At 35.6% G+C, this 25,297-nt stretch overlaps 1 protein-coding gene across 1 annotated transcript in view; it reads left to right on the top strand.

The window, feature by feature from the left end:
- Window positions 1–9,203: 9,203 nt before the first annotated feature.
- FAM98B (family with sequence similarity 98 member B) overlaps window positions 9,204–25,297 on the top strand; it is a 35,849-nt gene continuing 19,755 nt past the window's right edge. Inside the window, exons 1-3 of the mRNA XM_069461747.1 lie at window positions 9,204–9,277; window positions 23,619–23,764; window positions 25,021–25,155. Of these exons, the coding sequence (XP_069317848.1) occupies window positions 9,207–9,277; window positions 23,619–23,764; window positions 25,021–25,155 (352 nt within the window). The 5' untranslated portion in view covers window positions 9,204–9,206. The remainder of the gene's footprint in view (window positions 9,278–23,618; window positions 23,765–25,020; window positions 25,156–25,297) is intronic.

The following is a 25,297-nucleotide window of genomic DNA, read 5'->3' as shown; positions in this document are numbered from 1 at the left end:
CACAATTAATAACTTCTGTCTTTCTCTCTACTTCTCTCTCCCTTCCTTCATCCTTTCCTTCCTCCCTTCCTCCTTCTTTGTCTTTGTGTATGTCCCAGTTATCCCAGTGATATCTACCATGTATTTATGAGGTGGTATACTGTTGTGGATCCAGGAATTCCTTCTGGAACCCATTTCTTGCTCTTGAGACATACCATATTTGGGATACTTTCACAATTGGAGTAAATGGAATTCAATTTAATTGGATTCAACTAAAGCTGAATTTAATGAGAAAAATATTCTATCAAAGGGCTGGGGTCAATTCATACCAACTTTAAGTGGAGATTGAAAAATAGAAGGTTGTGTCCAACAGAGCACTCTGAGTATAGTCATCCCTTGGTATCCATGGGGGATTGGTTTCCAGGAACCACCTCTCCCATCTCCCACAGATACCAAATACTTTAAGTCATCTCCAGATTATTTATAATACCTAATACAATGTAAGTGCTATGTAAACAGTTGTTATACTCTATTTTTATTTGTACTATTTTTAATTTATATTATTTTTTATTGTTGTATTTTTCAAATATTTTCAATCTGTGGTTGGTTGAATCCCTGAGGATATGGAGGGCCAAGTGTAATGACACTGGCTTTCATTGTGAGCCATTGCAATGCATTTTTAGTTGAGTATTGGGGTGGGGCCTAGGAAAAAAAGTTTATCTTTGCTGTTAGAAAAGCACCAATTAAAGAGAAAAAGAACTCACGTGTCAGTACCTCTGCCAATTTGAGCCAATAGTCTCCAAACAGTGGGAGAAGATTATTAAAGGATGGGACCAGTTGATGAGTGGTTTCAGGCTTGAATTATACCAGAAATAAAAGGAGAAAAATAACTAGATTTTCGCACTGATAAATCAGATTAATTGATTTAAATATGTTTATAATGTGAATAAATAGAACAAAAAGAAACATCCAGTGAGAGTCCCAGAGGAGTGTTCTCCTGCGAGAATCCACTTTAGTGTCAAAGGAAATTTTATTGGTCTTCATCCAGAACATTTGAAAGCAGGCAGGGCTTTTGAATCCTGAGCATAAGGCCAAGTAAGCAGTTTGGTGGAGGAAAAAATGATAGACTTTTCTTTCCACAAAGATAATCAAATCATTTTCTTCTGGGAAAACAGACTTGATCAGATATAATATGTCTGAGTTTATTTTCCTTGTTAATTATTTGTTAGTGTTGCTCGCAAGATAGACATACCAATTCACCAAAGTCCCTAGGGTATGGCAGTCACCCAACATTGTCTGTGAGGATTTTCTATACTAGAACCAATGCAGGAAGGATATTATTTTCCACAAAAGGCAGCTTTGAGATTTTGAACCCAAACAATTTACAAGGAGGAGGGTGCACAAACTGACGCAAATATTTTACATTTCATGATCATGATCTTTACCATAAATGCTTGACATTAATAAAATATGAAGCCAATGCTAATGAATTAGGTAGCATCTAGCATTTTCGTGGCTGTGTGTTACCATGCCTACCATTTAAAATAAGTCTGTGCTCCTAGCGTTACATATGGACCAAAAAAGAGAATGTTTGTGGTTTGAATTGGATAAAAATGAATGCAAAGCCAGTTAATAACTCATTCCTGTGTGAAATAAAACAGGGAAAAGGCAAATTTTAACTTTATGATGAATTTCTTATCATGCCTTTTTCACACTTCAAAGAAATACAAGATAATGCCATAAACAATTGCCTGCTTGATGTTTACTCATGTAATAATGGTTGCCTTCATGTATGAGTATATATTAATATATACATCTCTCTACATATATCTCCTTTATTTGCATTAAAATTTAACACAAAAGAATAAATATGACACTGTTAAGATAGATCTTTGCTGTTTGGGTTTTCCAGCAGTTATTTCCCTTCCTTTCAGCAACAGTCTCCAGTTATCATTTGAGAATTCCATTTCTACCTCCATGTGCTCAGAGGATGCTGACTCTACTGTCAGACTCAAGGATGGGTCTTGATAGGGCTAAATCAATCAGCACAGCTTCTTCTGGTCACAGTGATTAGTGCAAGAATGATTTGGACCAGAGAGAAGCAAGGAGATGTAGCTGGGGTTTCTTTCCAAGCACTTTTCCTCTTCTGAGAACATTAACAGAAGAAATCCTCCTTTATGGTGGTGTAAAGATGCAAAAACAACAAAAACAAAAAAAAGTCTACATCAGGGAGGGAAGAGCTGAGAGAATTTCAGAGGAATAAAAGTAGGGCCTTGATAACATTGTGAAGCATCTCTGGATCAAACCATTCCTAAAGCCAGAAAAATACTCTTGGACTATGAATTCACTTGAGCCAACATATTCCAATTTTAGCGCTAGCCACTTTGGACCTTGGTTTCTGTTACTCACAGAACAAAGAATCCTGAGTGTGATTAGGCTGAAACATCTAGCAAAAGGAAGAGCAAGATATTTAGCTGAATTGATCATCTTATTCACATAATATTTCAATGTCATGTTACATAAGATAGCTTTTCTTCCTCCCATCCTCCTGCCTTGGTTCCTTCCTAGTCAGAGATATCAAGAAAGACCATTGGAACATTCTCATTTTGCCTTTTGAGGAAAATTCTAGTGTTTTAATTCTGGCCAAAGCAAAGAAAACAAAGGAAACTGTTACCTTTTCAGGTTGTCACCTCTGATAGACTGACAGAGCTTAAAAAATGAACCACATTAAGAAGAATAATGAGGTCCAGCCTAGGCTTAGTAGAGTAGGTGAAGGTCTAGCTGTGAAAGTCTATGGGTGCACTAAAGGGGGAGATCGCTCTATCACGCCATGCTATAGCTGTGTTACATAAGTTAATTTTTAAAAACAGTTTTATTGAAGTATATATTGAATAATGAATGGCACGTATTTCAAGTGTACAATTTAATAAATTTTGACTTATTTGTACACACATGAAACCATTGCCACAATCAAGATAGTGAGCATATCAATCACCTTTGCATGTTTGCTTGTGCTGCTCTGTAATCCTCCCTCTCTCCCCACCCAGGCACCCCCTACCTCCCACCAGTCTCCAGGCAACCACAGATCTGCTTTCTGTCACTGGAGAGCCTTTGCTTTTTCTAGAATTTTATATAAATGGAATCATAAACTACATGTTCTTTTTTGATTGGCTTCTTTCACTCCCCATAATCATTGCCATGGTTGCTCATGGATCCTCAGGTCACTCGTAGGTGTACTCTAGTATTATGCCCATGCCAAAGTCCTGTCATTTGCAACCCTGAGGACTCCATGTAGCTGATGAAATGCTCATGTAACCTGGAAATCTAGAGGAGCTGAAAACTTGACAAATGGGAGACACCAGCTGCTTGATAAATTCTTCTTCATTCCTTGCCCAGAGAGATGATTGAGAAATGCAGTAGCTTCCTAAGACATCACTGAAGAGACAAAGCAGTCCAATTGTTACAAAGCTGTAACCAGCTTGGAACTGCTATGGTTTGAATGTGTCCACCAAAGTTCATGTGTTGGAAACTTATTCCCCAATGCAACCGTGTTGCAAAGTGGGACCTGTGGGAGGTGATTACATCATGAGGGCCCTGACCTCATGGGAGGATTAATGCCGTTATGTTGGGAGTCATTTGGTTATCATGGGAGCAGGTTCCTGATAAAAGAATAAGTGTGGCCCTCTCCCTCCCATCTCATGCTCTCTTGCCTTTCTGCTTTCTGCCACGGGATGACACCAAGAAGGCCCTCACCAGATGTGGCCCCTCAATCTTCAACTTTCCAGCTTGCAAAACCATGAGCCAAATAAAGTTCCACTGTTTATAAATTACCCAGTGTGTGGTGTGTGTAGAGGCACCAATGGACCGAGACAGTGATGTCCGTCCATCGATTTGCTCATTCCTGCCTCACTTTCCTTTTCCATCCTTGCTTCCCTAGGATTGAACTTACGTAATAACTTGTTAACACCTAAGCTTTTGCCTCGACGTGTTTTCTGGAGGACCTGGGTTAAGACAATTGATACTATTTATTCAGTGCTTGCAATGTACCAGACACCGTTTTAAGCACTTTACATTTTTTTTTTATTGTGGTAAAATATATAAAACATAAAATTTGTCATTTTAACTAGTTAAGTATGCAACACTGATTTTTAAGGTAAACTTTAAAAAATAAAGTAAAATGTGTGTTGACAAGACAGGATTCATAAGTGTACAGCTTAATGAATTTCTGTAAATTGAACACATCTGTTCAAGATTTAGAGAAGCACCAGAGAAGACTTCCTTGTACCTCTGCCAGTCATTATCCCATCTGATAGGAAATCACCATGTTAACTTCTATCATCATTTTTCTGCTTTAAAGTCATGCAGTAGAACCCTTTTATGCCTGAATTTTTTTGTTCAACATTGTGTTGCTAAGTTTCATCAATAAGGTATATAGCAATGGATTGTCCATTTTCATTGTATATAGCATGTCATTGTATGATGGTGTCATAATTTAGCCATTATACTGTAAATAGGCATTTGGATTGTTCCCAGTTGTTGGCTGGTATGAATAATGCTGCTGTGAACATTCTTCTACATGGCTTTTTGTGCTGGATCACAAGAGGAGTATTTGTTCAGTTTTAATAAGTACCACTTAATTTCACCCTCCAAAGTTTATACTTCTATCAGCAGTGTATGAGAGTTCCAGTTTTTACATTGCTACCAATATTTGATATTGTCAGGGATTTTTTGGGGGGGGGAATAATTTTAACCTTTCTCTCTTTGCAGATAATAATATGTGATTATTATTTTAATTTGCGTTTCTTCAATGTCGATGAAATTGAGCACTATGTCATACAGTTTTTGGTTGCTTGAATACTTTTTTTGTGTGAGAAATGCCTATTCTATTGTCCAGTTTATTTCCACCTTTGAGTTGTGTGTTGTCTGACTTAGTTTTATGGATTTGAAGAATTTCTTTACATCATCTGAATATAAACCCCCTGTCAAATATTTGTATTGCAGATATTTTCTCTCACTTGTGCAGCTTGCATTCTTGCTTAATGGAGTCTTTTTTATAAAGTTAATTTTAATGAAGACCAAGTTGTCAATATAATATAGAATATCTTCATGTCCTATAAAATAGACACAGATTTCTTAAATAGGCCACAAAAGTCCTAACCTATAGATTGAGAAATATTTGCCTATCTCAAGTTCATGAAGCTCTTTTATGTTATCTTCTAGAAACTTTTTCGTTTTATCCTTTACTTTACATCTATAGTCCATCTGGAACTGATTTTTGTGTATAGCGTGAGGTGGAGGTAAAGATTTGGATACCCTATTGACCCAGCACCCTATGTGGAAAAGGCCTGAACTGCAATGGCAACTTTGTCATTATTCAGGTGACTGTGTAAGTGCAGCTCTATGTTCATGAGAGAAATTGGTCTATAAGCTCCCTTTTTAGTAATGTTGTCTTTATGGGTATTTGTTTTAAGGCTATGTCATCCTCATAAAAAGCATTGCAAAATGCTCCATGTTTTCCTCATCTCTGGAAAAGTTTGTATAAAAACGGTGCTCCTTCCTTCTTAAATGTTTGGAAGAATTCATTGTGAAATTAATTTGGGCTTGGAGTTTTCTTTGTGGGTGAATTTTAATTAGTGAATACATTTCATTAAGAGATACAGAACCATTCATATTTTAAATATTTTCTGGTATTATTTTTGTTAAATTGTATTTTGCAAGGGATTTATCAATTTCATCTAAATTTTCACACTTATTGGCATGAAATTGTCCATAACATTCTCTTGTTAACTATTTAATGTCTGATGAACAGTATTGATTTTCGCTTTTTCATTCCTTCTATTGGTTATTGGGCCTTTTTTCCCCTTTGATTATTAGCCTTGCCAACTATCTGTCAATTTTATATGTTTTTGCAAAGACTCAGATTTTGGCTTAACTTTCACTAATGCATTTTCCTCCTATTTCATTGGTGTCTATTCTTTACTATTTTTCTCTGCTTTTTTGGATTTAATTGGTTTTGTTTTTCAGATTCTCAAGATTGATAGGTAATTAATTTTCAATCTTTTTTCATTTCCAATATTCATATTTAATGCTATACATTTTCCTCTAACAATGGGTCTAGCTAGCTGCACCCTGCATGTGTTACATTTTAATTATCATTTAGTTCAAAACATTCTCTAATATCCATTGTAATTTCTAATTTGATGCATGGTTATTTTGAAGTGTGTTGCTTAAATCCCACACATCAAATATTTGGGGATTTTTTTTAGGTTTTTTTTTTTGTTACTTCTTAATTCCTATTTTAATTTCACTTTAGTTAGAAAACATGCTCTTTATGATTTCAATCATTGAAAGTGATTGAATCATTGAATCATTGAAGGTGATGAGACTTACTTTAGGATCCACTATAAGGTCAAATTTTATAAATGATACATGTGCACTTGAAAAAATGTGTATTCTGAAGTTTCAGGGGGTAGTGATCTATATACATCAATTAGGTCAAACTTATAAATCATGTTTTCCAAGTCTTGTGTATGTCAACTAATTTTCTGACGGCTTATTTTATCAGTTAATGAGAAATATATGTCAAAAATCTCTGTGATTGTGGCCTTGCCTATGTCTTTTTAAAGTTGTTGGTTTTTAAAATTTGTACATTTTGAGGCTGGTTGTTAGGCAAATAAACATTTAGGATTGTTATACCTTTCTGCTGTCTTTATTCTTTTATCATTATGAAATGTCCCTATTTATATCTTTCTGTAATACTTCTTGTGTTGATAGCATTTTTTTCTGATATTACTATTACTTCCCAGCTATATTATGATTTATTATTTTACTTTCCATTTTTGCCTTCTTTTAGATTTAACAAGTATTTTTCACTAGTTCATTTTCCCTTCTCTTAGTTGTTAGTTATATAATATATGGTTATTCTTTTAGTGATTATCCTAATCATGGCAATAAGCAACCTTGATTTGTCACCCTAAATTAGTTATTTTACTACTTCCTGGACAATGGAAGAATCTTATAGTCTTTAACTCTAGTTGTTACCCTTCCTTCAAATTCACTTTATATTTTAAATTTCAGAAGACATTATGATTACTGCTTTGAACAGTCAATATTGATATAATTTTACTAACATTTTTACTCTTCCCAGTAGTACTCTTCATGCACTATTGGGCTTTCATCTGGCCTCATTTTTGTTGTTGTTGTTTTTACCTGAAGAGTTTTCTTTAATATTTCTTTTGATGTGGGTCTGCTGGAAACAAATTCATACCAGTTTTTGTTTATTTGAAAACATCTTTATTTTGCCTTCATTTCTTCTTTTTTGATTTTTTAGAGACAGGGTCTTGCTCTGTTGCCCAGGCTGGAGTGCAGTGGCATGATCGTAACTCACTGCAGCCTCGAACTCCTGGCCTCAAGCACTCCTCCCTCCTTGGCCTCTGAAAGTCCTGGGACTACAGGTGTGAGCTACCACATCTGGCCATTTTCCCTTCATTTCTTAAGGATATTTCCACTGTGCATAAAACTTTGGATTTGTGGTTATTTAAAGCTTATTAAAGATGTCATTCCATTGTTTTCTTTTTTCCATTGTTTCTCTTGAGAAGTCAGCTTGCATTATTGTTGAAGTTTGATTTATTTTTTCTCAAGCTGTTTTTAAGCTTTCTCTTTATCTTTTGTTTTCAGCATTTTTACTAAGATTTTCCTAAATTGTGATTTTTCTTTGTATTCATCCTATTTAGAGTTAGCAGAGCTCTTGAATCAGTGGTTGTTTTGTCAGGAAATTCCTAGTTAGAATCTCTTCTTGCTTCTGTCTTATTTTCTTGGTGGTCTCTTTGTTGGAGTCCTATTACTCTATTTACTATGTTAGACCTTTTCACCTTTCCCATATATTTGTCCTTTTCCTTTTTTTTTTTTAATTCTTTTTTCTGTGCTTCAGTTTTGTTATATATTTATTTGGTATTTTTTAAGAAAAAACAGCAGCAGAACACTCAAGGTCAACATTAATGAAAAACAGTTATCTCATTTCTTTTTGAATTTTACAGAGACTTTTTGCCAAGATTACTAAGAATAGGACCATCTATGATTCTCCAACTCTTTGATGGAGGTGATAACCACTGAGAACATACATTCTCCTCTCCCTTGTTTAGCGATGAATTCAGATACATTAAACTGCCAGTAATTTTACACTTAAGCCTTGTATGACACTAAGATGTATCATAGAAGAGTCGTTATACAAATTTATGGGTAAGTTTTTTATTTGTAACAATGATTAGGGAAGTGAGAGCATTACTGGCCTTTACTGGACTGGGGCTAGGAATGCTATGCATTCTGCAGTGCAGGAGACAGTCCCTTACAAGAATCAATGGTTGTACATTTTGCATGACTTTCAACAGTTTTGCTGAAATATTCATGTAGGTGACATACCTGTTAATAATGATCTAATCCTGTATCCTTACTCCCTTTTACATATGAACTCTAAATTTTTTTGCACTATTTAGATAGAGATTGTATTCTCCATCAATAGTACTCAGAGGGAATATTGTGTTTGTTTGTTTGGAACTTTATGGAGTTAGTCACAATTTTGGAAAATCACATGAACTACCTTATTCTGCTCATGGTATTTTTGTTGCTTATACAAGTCATATTTTGCTAGCAATGCTATACATAGTCCGAACATGTATTTGATGGGATTTTATAGTGCACACATCTAATTACTTCATTGGTCTTCTACATTTCATGATGAAATAATATTAAATATTACTTTGTTATAAATTACCTTTCCTTTATTTTCTCTTTATATTAAAGTTGGAGCATTGTTGTGTATATTGATTTAAAAATAATATGTGTAAGTACATGATATTAGTTACTAATGTTAGCTCAATAAAATTATAATTTCATTGCAAGATTTTTTTATTAAAAAGGTCTGAAGTCTGATAAATTGAAATCAACTTGGGTAGAATCATGGTATTTGCTAAGATTGATTTCAACACGCTGATAAGACTCAATACAAGAAGACCTTTTATTTATTTTTTATTTTAATTATTCTTTTAAAAAATTATTATCACGTAAAGAGCGGTTGTAGGCACCTTTAAGCGTCCATTGCGTCCCGGCCAGGAACCTTCGCGCCTTCGGTCAGAGTTGCCCATCGTCTAAACCCGGACCGGAACCTTGGTGCGGTGACGCTGGTTTCCGGCGGGCTCCTTAGAGCGCGGAACAGCTTTGGCAGAAGGACCATGAGAGGGCCGGAGCTGGGTCCCGAGCAAACGATGGAGGGGGACGTGCTAGACACACTGGAGGCACTGGGGTGAGTGTTCTTGGGGACACCTTTCCCCCCAAAACGTAACCTTTCTTTCTGCTTGGGTCCTGTAGCTTCCTTCCCTTGGGCCTCCGCTGGGCCCGCTTGGCCCGGTACAGGCCTACTTCCTTTGCTTGCTTCCTCTGGCGCCGACAGAGTTAAGCGGGAGGCGGGAGAGAAATCCGCTTTGGGGGTGGAGCAGGGCTGGAGAGCTGGGGCGCGTGGCCCCCTCTTCGAAACTTCTTTCCTGGAAACTCTGCGGCCGGAACCCGCGCGATGGCGCGGAGCGGCAGGGCCAGCCCTGTGCCCGCAGGTGATATTTATGTTGACGTAGTCGCGCGTGGAGGGAGATGCTGGAGCCTGAACTGGGGCCGGGGACTCTTACCTCCTAAAGTGTACAACCTGTGGCTTAGCTGGGACTCGGGAGCGAATCTCTCATACTTTTGTGGCCAGAGAAAGTGTTTTTAGTCAGCGCGAGTCCATTCAGTCATTTCATCTGTTGACTAACAGAGTATATATTAACTTGTGTTACAATATTGTGTTATATATCAACTTATGTGATTCATTGATGCATAAGTATGTAAATTTCCTTTGGGCAGGAGAAAATGGCAGTTTTCAGATTACTATTAGTTTACATAGATGGGGAGGCTACAAAGAGTCTACTGGTATTGACCATTCAAGGTGGTAAATTCTGTGAGAACCGGGTTAGAGGTAGGGTGATGTTAATACTTAAAGGTGTGGGAATGCACTAAGCCTCATCCTGTTTTTCTTCACAGCCCTTGTCCCTATCCAAATTATCTTCTCCTGCCTATTTGTCTCTTGAACTCCCCTTCTCTCTCCTTTTCTCCCTCCTCTGCCAGTCAGTTCCTGGAAAACTGATGCCTTGCCTGTTTTGTTCGCTGATGTATTCCCAGCAACACCCTAGAACGGGGTCTGTTACAATAAATAGTGGTTGAATGAATGAAGAAAAGTTCAAAGAGGAGAGTGCAGGGTGGTAAGCATAGGACCAGATAGTTGAGAGTCAATTAAGGAGCTTGGAGTCATCTGCACAATTGTTTACCTTGCTATATGATGCAGTTTCTTGATAGGATAAGCCATGACTTTGCTGTGTTATCATGAAGCTCAAACACTCCTACTACCTCCTTTTTTCCGGAAACTACATTTGCTCCTCTGTCAACGGTCTCTTTAGACAGACCTTGATAATACCTACTCTGCAGTGACCCAGTGTTACAGAGCTTTGCACTTAGTAGATCCTGAGTAAATATTTGTAGAATGAAAGAGCAGAGCCATTGATTATTTAGGAGACATTTTTACTTCTGTGAAATCCCTTGGAAATTCTTGCTTAACGTGGTTAAGGAAGTAACCACAACAAGAAATTAAAATACTTAGTGGAGGTATTTAGGCCCCAAATAGTTTGAGTTCCCAAGTACTCCAGGTGAGAATAGTGGGATCCCATAGTTTATGAAAAGGGGAAAGATGGTGCCTTTTTTTCCTTTGTTCCTTGAACTTATTGTTCATATTATAGGTGTTTTGGAAAATGGAGTTTGTTATAATCTTGACTTTTATTAAGGAAAATTAGTTTCAGATTATTAAATATGGAAAGTAAAACAGTTTACACACTTTAGAAGTATTTTTTCATAGTGTAAGTGAAAACAAAATTTTGAAGTAGCCACAACAAAAATAAGTAAATGAGAGTTGATTAAATTAAAAACCTTTGGCACAGCTAAGGAAATAATCAGCAGAGCAAATAGACAACGTATAGAATGGTAGAAAATATTCAGAAGCTATAGATCTGATAGAGGGTTAACAACCAGAATCTTCAAAGAACTCAAGCAAATAAGCAAGGAAAAAAAACCAAATAACTCCATTAATATTTGGGCAAAAGACACGAACAGAAGCTTTTCAAAAGGAGATAGACAAATGGCTAATAACATGAAAAATGCTCAATGTCACTAATCATCAGGAAAATGCAAATTAAAACCACGAGGAGATACAACCTTACCCTAGTTAGAATGACTTTAATTAAAAAGTCCAAAAATAGTAGATACTGGAATGGATGCACAGAGAAAGGAACACTTATACACTGTTGGTGGTACTGCAAACTGGAACAACCTCTATGGAAAACAGTAGGGAGATTCCTCATAGAACTAAAAGTAGACCTACCATTTGAACCAGCAATCCCACTACTGGGTATTTACCCAAAAAAGAAGTCATTTTATCATAAAGACACCTGCATTCAAATAAATGTTTATTGCAGCAAAGTTCACAGTTGCAAAGATGTGGAATCAACCCAAGTACCCATCAATTCATGAGTGGATTAACAAAATGTGGTATATGTATACTATAGAATACTACTCACCTGTGAAGAAGGATGAATTAAGGCCTTTTACAACAATTTGGATGGAACTAGATAGAGACTGTTATCCTGAGTGAGGTATCTAAGGAATGGAAAAACAAGCACCACATGTACTCACTATTAAATTAGAACTTACTGATGAGCACACATGTGTGCAGAGGGAAGTAAAACTCAGTGGAAATCAAGCACGGGGGAACGAGGAGGAAGGGATGGGTGAAAACCTACTTAACAGGTGCAGTGAACATTGTCTGGGTGATGAGCTTATTTATAACCGTTACTCAAGCATAGCAAAAGTGATCCATATAACCAAAAACATTTGTACCCCTGTAATATTTTCAAGTAAAGTTTACATGGACAGTTTAGGGTCAAATCTGGATTTAAATCCTATCATCATCGCTTAATTACGTATCTTCTGATCCTACAGAATTACATTAATATTAACTTAAAGCATTGCTGTAAAGATTGAATGAATTATAAATAAATAAATAAATATACTTTGCACTGTGCCTGGCTTGCTTCTAAAGGTAGGCATCCTAACCTCCTTAAGCCTTCATTTCTTTATCTGCAATTTGGGGATTTGAAAATACCTGTACTCATCCTTCATTTGATACAACCAGAGAATTTAGAGAAAAAGAAATGAAAATGGCCTCTAAACATATACAAGGATATATAACCTTGCTCGTAAGAGAAATGTAAATTAAAATTATACCAGGTGGTCAAAAATCCAAAACTTTGACAACTTTATGTGTTAAGGGGGAATAAGTATTCTGATATCTTGATGGTACAATCCATATAGAGAAAAATTTAATAATAGCTAGCAAAATTATTAATACATATCTATATATCCTTTGACCCGACAGTTCCATCACTAGGAATCTATCCTAGATATATGTTGACAAAAATTTGCCTAACTATAATAGCAAAACACTAGGAGCAACCCCTTCAGTAGATGCTGATTAAATAAGATACGGTACATCCAGACAGTGGGGTAGTATACAACTGCAAAATTTGAATCATATTTCTAAATACTGATTTCTGTTATTTATAAGTGTGTGTATGTGTGTGTGTGAGAGAGAGAGAGAGCATGTATTCTTTGTTTAAAGCAAAGAATAGAACAGTATATAGTAGGCTACCATTTATTTTAAAAGGGAGAAAAATACTGCTTATATTTACATGGAAGAACAACCTCAAACTAATAAATATAGTGACCTGTGGGGAAGGTGGGGAACAGAATAGAGTAAGATTGCAAACTAGATTTGTGTGAATATATTTTATTTTTAAGGTAGACTTTGAAACCATATTAATATTTTATGTAATTATAAAACAGAATTAAATAAAATGAAGTCAAAACAAAACAAGAAACAAATCCCTAAATATTAACAGCAAAGTGAAACAAATATCTATATTTGTATATTGAGTATATTGAGTAGGAGGTTTAATCACATGGAAAGGAATTGTTTTTCTAAACATTACTGGAATATATTCTAAAGATAAAAAAATTAAGCTGTTTTCAGTAAGTTTATTGTTAGTAATAATGCTGGATTTCCTATTCTGAAACTATGTAATTTGTTTTTATATAACAGGATTATATAAATGTCATTAGAAACAAGAATTTTATTTTTGCCCTTGATTTATTTCTTTAGAAAGTACTAATTGAACGCCTACTGTGTTCCTTTTTACAGTTATGTAGCATTTTTTATTTTCTTTTTTTCCATTTGTGTAAATTTAAGAGATACAAGTGCAATTTTGTTACGTGTGTGAAGTCTGGGTTTTTAGTGTATCCCTCATGTAAATAATGTACCTTGTACCTGTTAAGCAATTTGTAATCACCCCCCCACCATTCCGAATCTCGAGTGTGTATCATTCGAACACTTTATGTCCATATGTACACGTTATTTAGCTCCCACTTATAAGTGAGAGCATGCAGTATTTGACTTTCTGTTTGTGAGTTCTTTCACTTAAGATACGGCCTCCAATTCCATCCATGTTGCTGTAAAAGACATAATTTCATTCTTTTTAATGGCTGTATAATATTCCATTGTGTATATATACCAGGTTTTATTTATTCAGTCATCCATTGGTGAACACTTAAGTTGATTACATACCTTTGTTATTGTAAATAGTGCTGCAGTAAATATATAAAGCAGGAATCTTTTTGATGTAATGATTTCTTTTCCTTCAAGTAGAACCCCAGTAGCTGGATTGCTGGATGGAATGGTAGTTCTATTTTTAGTGCTTTGAGAAATCTCCATAGTGTTTTCCATAGAGGTTGTACTAATTTACATTCCCACCATCAGTGTATAAGTGTTCCTTTTTCTTTACCATCTTTGCCAACAATTGTTATTTTTTCTTTTTAATAACAGTCATTCTGAGTGATGTCAGATAATATCCCATTGTGGTTTTAATTTGCCTTTCTCTGATGATTAATGTTGAACATTTTTTATATGCTTTTTGGCTGTTTGTCTTTTTTTTTTTTGCAAAGTGTCTATTTGTGTCCTTTGCCCACTTTTAAGGGGTCATCTGGGTGGTTTTTTGTTGTTGTTGTGGGTGTTGGATTTGATTTCCTTGTGAATTCTGAATCAGTCTCTTGTCAGTGCATAGTTTGCATATATTTTCTCCCATTCTGCAGGTTGTCTGTTCATTCTGTTGATTATTTCTTTTGCTGTGCAGAAACTTTTTAGTTTAGTTAAATCCCATTTGTCTATTTTTGGTTTTATTGCTTATGCTTTTGAGTCTTTGCCTAGACTAGTGTCCAGAAGAGTTTTCCATAGGTTTTCTTCTAGTATTTAAAAAAAAAATTTTAATTATGGGTACATAATAGTTGTATATATTTATAGGGTATTTATAGTTGTATATGTGATATTTTTGATACAGGCATGCAATGTATCATAATCAAATTGGAGTAATTGGAGTGTCCATCACCTCAAACATTTATTTGTGTTAGGAACTTTGCAATTCTACTCTTTTATTTTACAGTATACTGTAACTTATTGTTGACTGTAGTCATTTCATTTTGTTGTCAAATAGTGTTCATTCCATCTAACTATCTTACTATATTTTTGCACCCATTAACCATCTCCACTTTATTCACCCTTCCCTGGTAACCTTCCCTGACTTGGAACCATCATTCTACTCTGTGTCTCTGTGAGATCAGTTATTTTAATATTAAATATTTAGCTTCCACATATGACTGAGGACATGTGAGATTTGTCTTTCTGTACTTGGCTTATTTTGCTTAACATAATATTCTCCAGGTCTGTCCATGTTGTTGTAAATGACAGAATTTTATTCTTTTTCATGGCTGAATAATATTCAGTTGTGTACATGTACCACATTTTCTGTGTCCATTCACCCATTGATGGACATAGAGGTTGATTCCAAATCTTGGCTATTGTGAGTTAGTGCTACATTAAAATGGGAGTGCAGATATCTTTTCAATATAATGATTTCCTTTTTCTGGATATATAGTGGTTGGATTGCTAGGTCATATGATAGTTTTATTTTTAGTTTTTTGAGGAACCTGCATGCTGTTCTCCATAGTAGTTACACTAATTTACATTCCCACCAACAGTGTATGAGCAGTCTCCTTTCTTCACATCCTCACCAGCATTCGTTATGCCTGAATTTTTGATAAAAGGCATTTTAACTGGGCTAAGATGATATCTCATTATAGTTTTGATTTGCATTTCTCTGATTATTAGTGATGTTGAGCATTTTTTCATATACCTGTTGGCCATTTGTATGTCTTCTTTTGAAAAATGTCTATTCATATCTTTTGCCCATTTTTTAATTGGATTATTTTATTTTTTCCTATTGAGTTATTGGAGCTTCATATATATTCTAATTATTAATCCCTTGTCAGATAGGTAGTTTGCAGATATTTTGTTCCATTCTGTGGATTGTCTCCTTATTGTGTTGATTGTTTCCTTTGCTATGCAGAAGCTTTTAGCTTGATGTCGTCCCATTTGTCCAATTTTGGTTTGGTTGGCTGTGCTTTGAGGGTATTACTCAAGAAGTCATTGCTCAGACCAATGTCTTGGAGCGTTTCCCTAATGTTCTCTTTTAGTAGAGAAGTGGAGTGGAGGATTTCCCTCTGGCCAGGCGGTCTGCATGCTCTCTCTGTGGGTGCTGGCAGAATTCTGTTCTGTGCTGTGTTCCTTGTGACAGGGCAGCCCTGAGTTTCAATGCAGAGTCCTACAATCACTTCATTCTCCACCCAGCTCTGACATATTATTGCTAAGGGATGGGGGAGGTGGTGAAAGCATGACTGTCTTTCCTGCCCTCTTCAATGCCTCTTTAATTGGTATAATGCCAAAACTATGTACTGTGATCACTCACCCATCTTTGGTCCTTCTGAATTCGGCATTCCTGTGGAGGTATGATCACTGGAGGGTTCTATTCAGCCTTCTTGCTCCACCCACTCTTCTAGTATTTTTATAGTTTCAGGTCATACATATTTAAGTCTTTAATACATTTTCATTTGATTTTTGTGTATGGTGAGAGACAGGGATCCGGTTTCATACCTCTGCATATGGCAATCCAAATTTCCCAGTACTATTTATTGAAAAGGGTGTCTTTTCCCCAGTGTGTTCTTGCAGACTTCATCAAAGATCAGTAGGCTGTAGATATGCGGCTTTATTTCTGCATTCTTTATTTTGTTTCATTGATCTATGTGTCTATTTTTATACTGGTTACCATGCTGTCTTGGTTACTATAGCCTTGTATTAATAGTATAATTTGAAGTCAGATAATGTGATGCTTCCAGCTTTGCTCCTTTTGCTTAGGATTGCTTTTGTCATTTGGGCACTTTTTGGTTCCATAAGAATTTTAGGATTGTTTTTTCTAATTTTGTAAAAAATTATGTTGATATATTAATACAGATTGCTTTGAAATTGTAGATTGCTTTGGCCAATATGGTCATTTTGACTATATTAATTCTTCCGATCCATGAACATGGGATTTTTTTCCCATTCATTTTTGTCATCTATAATTTCTTTCATTAGTGTTTTGTAGTTTTCCTTGTAGAGATATTTTGCCTTTTCAGATAAATATATTCTTAGGGTTTTTTTTTTTTTCTTTATTATTATGAATGGGGTTGCCTTCTTGATTTGGTTCTCAGCTTGATCATTATTGGTGTTTAGAAGTGCTATTGATTTTTCTTTTTTCTTGTCTCTTTTTTTTTTTTTTTTGAGATAGAGCCTTGCTCTGTCACCTCGGGCACACCAGAGCACCTAGATTCATAAAACAAATATTACTAGACCTAAAGAAAGAAACAAATGCAGTGGCATCATCACTACAGACACGCCACAACACCCAGCTAATTTTCTTTTTTTTAATAGAGATGGGGTCTCACTGTTGTTCAGGCTGGTCTCAAACTCCTGAGCTCAAGCAGTCCTCCCGCCTCAGCCTCCCAGAGTGCTAGGATTACAGGTGTGAGCCACTGTACCTGGCCTGATACTGGTTTTTATATGTTGAGTTTTGTATCCTGCAACTTTATTGAATTCACTTATCGAACCTAAGAATTTTTTTGGTGAAGTCTTTAGGGCTTTCTAGGTATAAAATCATGTTGTCAGTGAACAGAGGTAATTTGACTGCCTCTTTTCCAATTTGGATGCCTTTTATTTCTTTCTCTTGTCTGATTGTTCTCACTAGGACTTCCAGTACTATGTTGAATAGGAGTGATGAAAATGGTCATCCTTATTTCAGTTCTTAGAGGGAACGCTTTCAATTTTTCCCTGTTCAGTATGATGTTAGCTGTGGGTTTGTTGTAGATGGCCTTTATTATCTTGAGGTATGTTCCTTCTGTGCCTAGTTTGTTGAGGGTTTTTATTATGAAGGGATGCTGAATTTTATTGAATGCTTTTTCTGCATCTGTTGTGATTTTCATGTGGATTTTGTGTTTAATTCCATTTATGCAATGAATCACATTTATTGATTTGTGTATCTTGAACCCTCTTTGTGTCCCTGGAATAAAATCCACTTGATCATAGTGCATAATCTTTTTGATACTCTGTTGTATTCAGTTTCCTAGTATTTTGATGAGGATTTTTGAATCTATATTCATTAGGGATATTGATCTGTGGTGTGTGTGTTTTTGTTTTTGTTTTTGTTTTTGTTTTGAGACAGAGTCTCACTTTGTTGCCCGGGCTAGAATGCCGTGGCATCAGCCTAGCTCACAGCAACCTCAAACTCCTGGGCTCAATCAATCCTCCACCGCAGCCTCCTGAGTAGCTGGGACTATGGGCATGTACCACCATGCCCAGCTAATTTTTTCTATATATATTTTTAGTTGTCCATATAATTTCTTCCTATTTTTAGTAGAGACAGGATCTCGCTCTTGCTCAGGCTGGTCTTGAACTCCTGAGCTCAAACGATCCACCCACCTCGGCCTCCCAGAGTGCTAGGATTACAGGTGTGAGCCACCACGCCCGTGTTTTTTTTTTTTTTTTTTTTTTTTCCTTGTGTCCTTGTCTGGTGTTAGTATCATGGTAATATTGGCTTCATAGAATGAGTTAGGGGGAATTCTTCCTTCCTCTTGTTTTTTACAACAGTTTCAGGAGGATTGGTACCAGTTCTTTGTACATTTGGCATAATTTGGCTGTGAATCTATCTGGTGCTGGGCTTTTTTTGTTGTTGTTGGGAGATTTTTTATTACTGATTTATCTCACTGGTTGGTATTGGTGTGTTCAGGATTGCTGTTTCTTCCTGGTTCAATCTTGGGAGGTTGTATGTTTCCAGGAATTTATCCATTTCCTCCAGGTTTTCTAGTTTATGAGCATAATACTCTCTGATGATCTTTTGTATTTTCTGTGGTGTCAGTTGGAATGTCTCCTTCATTTTTAATTATGTTTATTTGGATCTTCTCTTTTCTTGGTTAGTCTAGCTAGTGGTTTGCCCATTTTGTTTATCTTTTCAAAGAACCAACTTTTTGTTTTATTGATAATTTGTATTGGTTTTTTTGGTCTCTATTTCATTAAGTTCTACCCTGATCTTTGTTATTTCTTTTCTTCTGCTAGCTTTGGCTTTGTTTTGTTCTTTTTTCCCCCTAGATCCTTGAGGTGTGACATTAGGTTGTTAATTTATGATCTTTGTATTTTTTTTGAATATAAGTGTTTAACACTATGAATTTCTTTCTTAGCACTGCTTTTACTGTTTTCCAGAGGTTTTGGTATGTTGTGTCTATTTTCATTGACTTCAAAAAATTTTTTAAATTTCTGCCTTAATTTCATTGTTTACCCAAAGATCATTCAGGATCAGATTGTTTAATTTCTATGTATTTGTGTAGTGTCTGAAGTTCCTTTTGGTGTTGATTTCTAATTTTATTTCACTCTGGTCTGAGAAGTTATGTGATATGATTTTGAGTTTTAAAAATTAGTAGGTACTTGTTTTGTGGCCTAACATTGGTTTATCTCGTATAGTACCCCATGTGCTGATAAGAAGAATGTTTATTCTGTAGTTGTTGGGTAGAATGTTCTATAAATGTCTGTTAGATCCATTTGGTTTAAAGTCCAATTTAAGTCTAATTTTTTTTTATTGATTTTTTGTCTCAGTGACCTATCTAGTGCTGATTAGTGGGGTGTTGAAGTCCCCCAAAATTATTGTATTTTTGTTTCTTTAGGTCTAATAATATTTATGAATCTAGGTCCTCTGGTGTTGGGTGCATATATATTTTGGATTGTTATATCCTCTTGCTAAATTGATGTCTTTATCATTATATAATGACCTTCTTTGCCTTTTTAATTTTGATTTAAAGTCTATTTTATCTGATACAAGTATAGCTACTCCTGCTTGCTTCTGGTTTTCATTTCTTAGAATATCTTTTTCAGTCCATGTGTATCTTTATTTTCAGTCTATATGTGTCTTTACAGGTAAGGTGAGTTTCTTGTAAGCAGCACATAGTTGGACAATTTTTTTATCCATCCTGCCAATCTATATCTTTCAAGTGGAGTATGTCATCCATTTATATTCAGGATTAATAATGATATGTGAGGTTATGTTTTTGTCATATTGCTAATTATCTAGTTGTTTTATAAATTCTTTGCTTGTTTTTTTTTTCTCTGTTGTTCGATGGAGTTCTGTCATGTTGCCATTTGATTCCTTTCTCTTCCTTCTTTGTGTAATTGTTTTATAAGACCTGTGATTTTGTACTTTCATGTGTTTTTATGATGATGAATATTGATCTTTTGTTTCCATGTTTAGCACTCCTTTGAGCATTTCTTTCCCTTAGTATTTGCTTATCTGGCAAAAACTTTATTTCTCCTTCATTTATGAAGCTTTTTCTAGTTGGATATAAAATTCTTGTCAGACAGGTTTTTTTTTTTTTTTCTTTTTAGCACTTTGAAAATAGCATCCCATTCTCTTCTGGCTTGGAAGGTTCCTGCTGAGAAATGCACTGTTAGTCTGATGGCATTTCCTTTATAGGTAACTAGATGCTTTTCTCTTGCTGATTTTAGAATTTTTTTCTTTGCGTTGACTTTAGACAATCTGATGACAGTATGGCATAAGGAAGTCCATTTTTCAATGTATTTTCCTGGGCTTCCTGTATCTGGATGTCTAAATCTCTTCCTCAGTTATTTCTTTAAATAGATTTTCTAAACTTTTTGCTTTTTCTTCTTCCTCGGGAATACTGATGACTCATAAGTTTGATTACTTTATGTCTCAAAGGCTTTGTTTGTTCCTTTTTCTGTATTTTTGTCTGACTAGATTAATTTGAAAGACTTGTCTTTAAGTTCTGAAATTCTTTCCTCTGCTTGGTATTCTCTTGTTGAAGTATTTTATAATTCCTTCAATGAATTTTTTATTTCCAGAAGTTCTTTTTTTTTTTTTTTTGAGACAGAGTCTCACTCTGTTGCCCAGGCTAGAGTGAGTGCCGTGGCGTCAGCCTAGCTCACAGCAACCTCAAACTCCTGAGCTCAAGCGATCCTCCTGTCTCAGCCTCCCAAGTAGCTGGGACTACAGGCATGCACCACCATGCCCGGCTAATTTTTTCTATATATATTTTTAGCTGTCCATATAATTTCTTTCTATTTTTAGTAGAGATGGGGTCTCGCTCTTGCTCAGGCTGGTCTCGAACTCCTGAGCTCAAACGATCCGCCCACCTCGGCCTCCCAGAGTGCTAGGATTACAGGCGTGAGCCACCACGCCCGGCCTATTTCCAGAAGTTCTGTTTGGTTTTTTCTTTTTAAGATATCTATGTCTTTGGTAAATATTTCATTCATATCTTGAATTGATTTTCTGATTTTCAGGTTTCTCTTCCATCTCATTGAATTTCTTTAAAATCAATAATTTGAATTTTTTATCTGGAATTTTGAGTATTTCTTTTTGGTTAGAATCCATTGCTAGAGAATTACTGTGTTCTTTTGGAGATGTTATACTACCTTGCTTTTTCATACATTTTGTATTATTATGCTGATTTCTTTGGATCTGGAGAAACAATTGCTTCTTATTTTTGAATTTACTTTCATTGGGGGCAGGAATTTTTTTTCTTGAGAATGTGACTGTGATGTACATAGAGTGAGGCCACTTGGCTTCACTTTTGAGTGCATTTAGTGGCCAAGACTGCATGATTTCCTTGGTTGTAAATAACCTCAGTGTGGTGGCTTTCTCAAATGCCATTTGTAGTAACAGTGTACAGGGCAGGTGAATGAGATCATGTCCTTCTGAGTAGCTGGGGTAGCGTGGGCAATGGGGCAACAGAAGTCATGACAAGCTCTCTTTTCCCAAGCACTGTGCACTTGTGTCAGTAGATGTTGTTATAATGGGCTATGTGGGTCAACCTCTAGTCCAGTAGGTGGTGCTTGAAGATAGGAGCCAGCTGCAGTGGTAGCAGTAGGGTTTATCCAAGCCTCTGTTAGCAGAGAAGTGCTAGGGAACCTGCAGCCTTAAGGCTAAATGTGGCCTTCTAGGTCCTTAAGTGTGGCCTTTTCACTGAATCCAAATTTTACAGAACAGATCCTTTTGTTAAAAGTAGTCCAGCAGAGAAAGATGAAGCTTTTCTTGCCTCATTTGGTGCTCAAAAAAAAAAAAAAAAAAAAGAGAGAATCTTGAAATTAGAAAGCTTCAGGTTCCCCACCCCTGGAAGCTGCTGGGCAAACCTGCACTTTGGCTTCTCAATGGTAGGTCCAATCACCAGCTCTGAGGGGGATTGGAGGTCCGTCCTTAGGCTCCTAGAGAAATGCCCAGGCAAGGAGTGGAGGGACTGCTGCTGTTCCAAAGTCTCAGCACAGGAGGAGGGGAGTGATCCCATGCCATAGTCTAGAGAGTGGGAGTGGGACTTGCTTCTCTCTCATGCCCCTGACCCGGTGGGGCACCAGTTTGTTTCCAGTCTGTGTTGCTGCCCCAGTCTGTAAAACTCACTGCCTGGGTCAAAACCATGCTTTCCGGGCAAATCTTCTCTTGCTCTGGTCCTGCGAAGGGGGGAAGCCCCATTCTAGTGCCTGTGACAAGACCCACATTTCACTTGTTTCTTAGTTTTGGCTATGGGAGCCCCTCCCCTACTTGAGACCCAGATCTCCAATCCCTAGCCCAAGTCTCTCTAATGCCAACAGCTGCTGCTGCTGCCAGCTTGCAAGATCCTGCATAGCTTGATATGAACTAGGATTGAGAATGGCATCCTCCTTTTGATACCCAGGTCTGGGAAAGTGACTCACAGAGTCATTTCTTCTCACAGTCTCCTGGCTCTCTTCAAGTTAGTTCCAGGGCTTAGGAAGGTTAAAGTGTTCTCCTGTGGCCTGGATTGCATGATTCCCTAGTGGGAGGGTGGATTGCAGAGAGACATTCACTCTCCCTCTTCCATATTCGAGATTCACTCATGGTTTTCAGCCAGACCCCACCACACAGGCTGCCTGCCTACCTTCTCTTTTCCAGTAGCTGAAATTTTCTTTCACTTTTCTGTTGAACTCTCGTGTTCCTTCTTGGATAAAGGCTCAAAGTGCAAATCTCTACACAGTATTTTGCTGCTTCCATGTGAGTGAGGCAAACCATTTTGGAAAAAATAGATAAAAATATAAAACAAGTAAAAAATCTGACAATTCTAAATTCAAATTGGAAATAGTAAGTAGGAACTCCTGATGTGGTTTCTTTTAAAAAAGCATAGAAACAGTGACCAACTTTTGGTATCAGATCATGTACTCTGCATACCATTAAAAAGAATAAGGAGGAAAGCCTGATTACATGTCTAGGACAGGAACATCTTATCATAGAAAACAAGGAAAGTATTCAAAGAATACCGGGGACAAGTCAAAGGACTCATTGGCCCACACAAATGGGCTCCTACTAACCAGAGATAGAACAATATGTGTCTCAAAAGAATAATAACTGCAGTGGATTAAAACACATCAAATATGTTAATATGTATGAATTTATAATGTTAAAAAGCTCAATTTTAGAAAGAACTAAGAAGAAGTAGAAAACTGATATCTAATTCAATTAAGATTATATATAAAGTATTTTGAAAATTTAAATTTCTGATCAAATATAATTTATAGAAATGTTTAAAAGTATAAAATTATAAAATGGTTTAGGTTAAAATGATCTCATAAGTTCTTTTCTGGTTTAATTTTTTTATTTGAAATTTATGTCTATACTTTTCTTACTATAATTTTTATTATAACTAATATAAGGCTATTAAACTTCATGCTATATTTAACTGTGTTATCGTGATATTTATCTTAAAATTGGTAGATACTTTTACTGTAAAATGTGAATGTATAGCGAAAAAAAGCCAAATGTTAATTAAATAGAGCAGATCAGTAAACAACGTCTGGAAAAGGCCACATAGTAAACACTTAAGGTTTTGCTGAACATAACCATCTCTATTACAATTACTCATCTCTACCATTGTAGTATGAAAACAGCCATATACGGTCTGTAAATTAATACATTTATTGGCTGTGTTCCAATAAAATTTTATTTACAAAATTCGGTAGCAGGCTTTGATACAGGTTATTGGGCTTTTTTGTTTGTTTTTTTAAACCTTTATTTCTTTATTCCTAGGTACAAGGGACCACTGTTAGAAGAGCAAGCCCTTACTAAGGCAGCAGAGGGTGGACTATCTTCACCTGAATTTTCAGAGCTCTGTGTTTGGTTAGGCTCTCAAATAAAATCATTATGCAACTTGGAAGAAAGTATCACTTCAGCTGGTATTGCCATTATGTTTTATTTACTTTTTTGTTTAATGGTAAAATGAACTGATAGTTTTTGATTTATAGTTTTAACAATGTACCCACTTTACAAAGAAAAATCACTAGTATTAGAAAGAATGTGATATTAGAAATCTTTGGATTAAAGGTTATATTAATCAAAAATTGATTTTTAAATTTATAAAATTATAAGCAGTTGCTATTTATCTGCTGTCTTAACCTCAGTATTGTTCTTTAGAAAAAGTAGAGCCTGAATTTAGTGATCTAAGAGTTTAATTTATGAATGTTGTTCATGTTGAATTAAGGTGTTTTTATTTTTTTTAAATACATGTAATCCCAAATTTAAATTGTATTCCCAAGCCTGTAACTAAGGACATGGATTCACATGGGAATGCTTTTATTTTTTAAAAACCTGCCATGCTAGCTCATAAAGCTTATTTAATTTATCACCATCTTGGTAACTGGAGTCATAGGTCTTTGTAGAATTTCAAATAATGTAATACAATGAAAACTTGGAAATTGTTGGGCATTTGTTACAGGACAATGTAGCTTTTTTTTAAAGAGGTGGTGTCTCACTGTGTGGCCCAGGCTGGACTCGAACTCCTAGGCTCAAGCGATCCTCCTGCGTGAACCACCAGAGTAGCTGGGACCACAAGTGTGAGCCACCAAGCCTAGCCTATACTTACATTTAAATTGGTTTTTTTGCTTGCCAAATTTAACAGAATTCACTTGAAGCAAAGTAAAATAATCTGAATTCCAAACATGTGACACAAATTCCTACATAATTATATTATAAAATAGAGATAAGCAGGAGGCTCAATTAAATGACTGCATTTATTATCTGAACATATAGAAACACAACAGAAATAGATTATTTGCTCTGAAGCCAATTAATAACTGTAGCCATAATAATGCTTTCAATATTTTAGTTGCTAACATATTTCCAGCTTATCTGCTTTTATGGAGAGTCCATTGGAAGAGATTTGTTAGGGTTTTAAATATAAAATATTTAAAATCTCATCATTAGATACTTATGTTTTTAAATTAATATCTGTGTTTTAAAATTTGTGTCACTTTCTACATGTAGAAATTTTTTGGTTATCTTTAAGCTTTGCAATCACACATCTAAGGATTTAATATGAAAGTAAAAATTTAGAATTGAATATAAAATTGGAATAAACTAGTAGTAGATTTTTATAGTATTAGATTATATGGTAAATACTCAGTAAATGTTTTATGATTTTTCTTTTTTAAAGGGAGAGATGATCTAGAGAGCTTCCAGCTTGAGATAAGTGGTTTTCTAAAAGAAATGGCATGTCCATATTCTGTACTTATATCAGGAGATATTAAAGACCGTTTAAAAAAGAAAGAGGACTGTTTGAAACTTCTGTGTAAGTTACCTTTTCTTGAACATTTAAATGCAAATGTTTGATCTGATTTTTGTTATTCTCAAGTCATGATTTACGCAGTTTCATTAATGAAGCATTAGGCATTTTGTATATTAAAAATGTTTTAATATTTGACTTAAAATAT

The sequence above is a fragment of the Eulemur rufifrons genome, chromosome 2, assembly GCF_041146395.1.
Source record: "Eulemur rufifrons isolate Redbay chromosome 2, OSU_ERuf_1, whole genome shotgun sequence".
Lineage (NCBI taxonomy): Eukaryota > Metazoa > Chordata > Mammalia > Primates > Lemuridae > Eulemur > Eulemur rufifrons.
The sequence above is the reverse complement of the archived record's forward strand: the minus strand, read 5'-3'. Positions and strand labels throughout refer to the sequence as shown.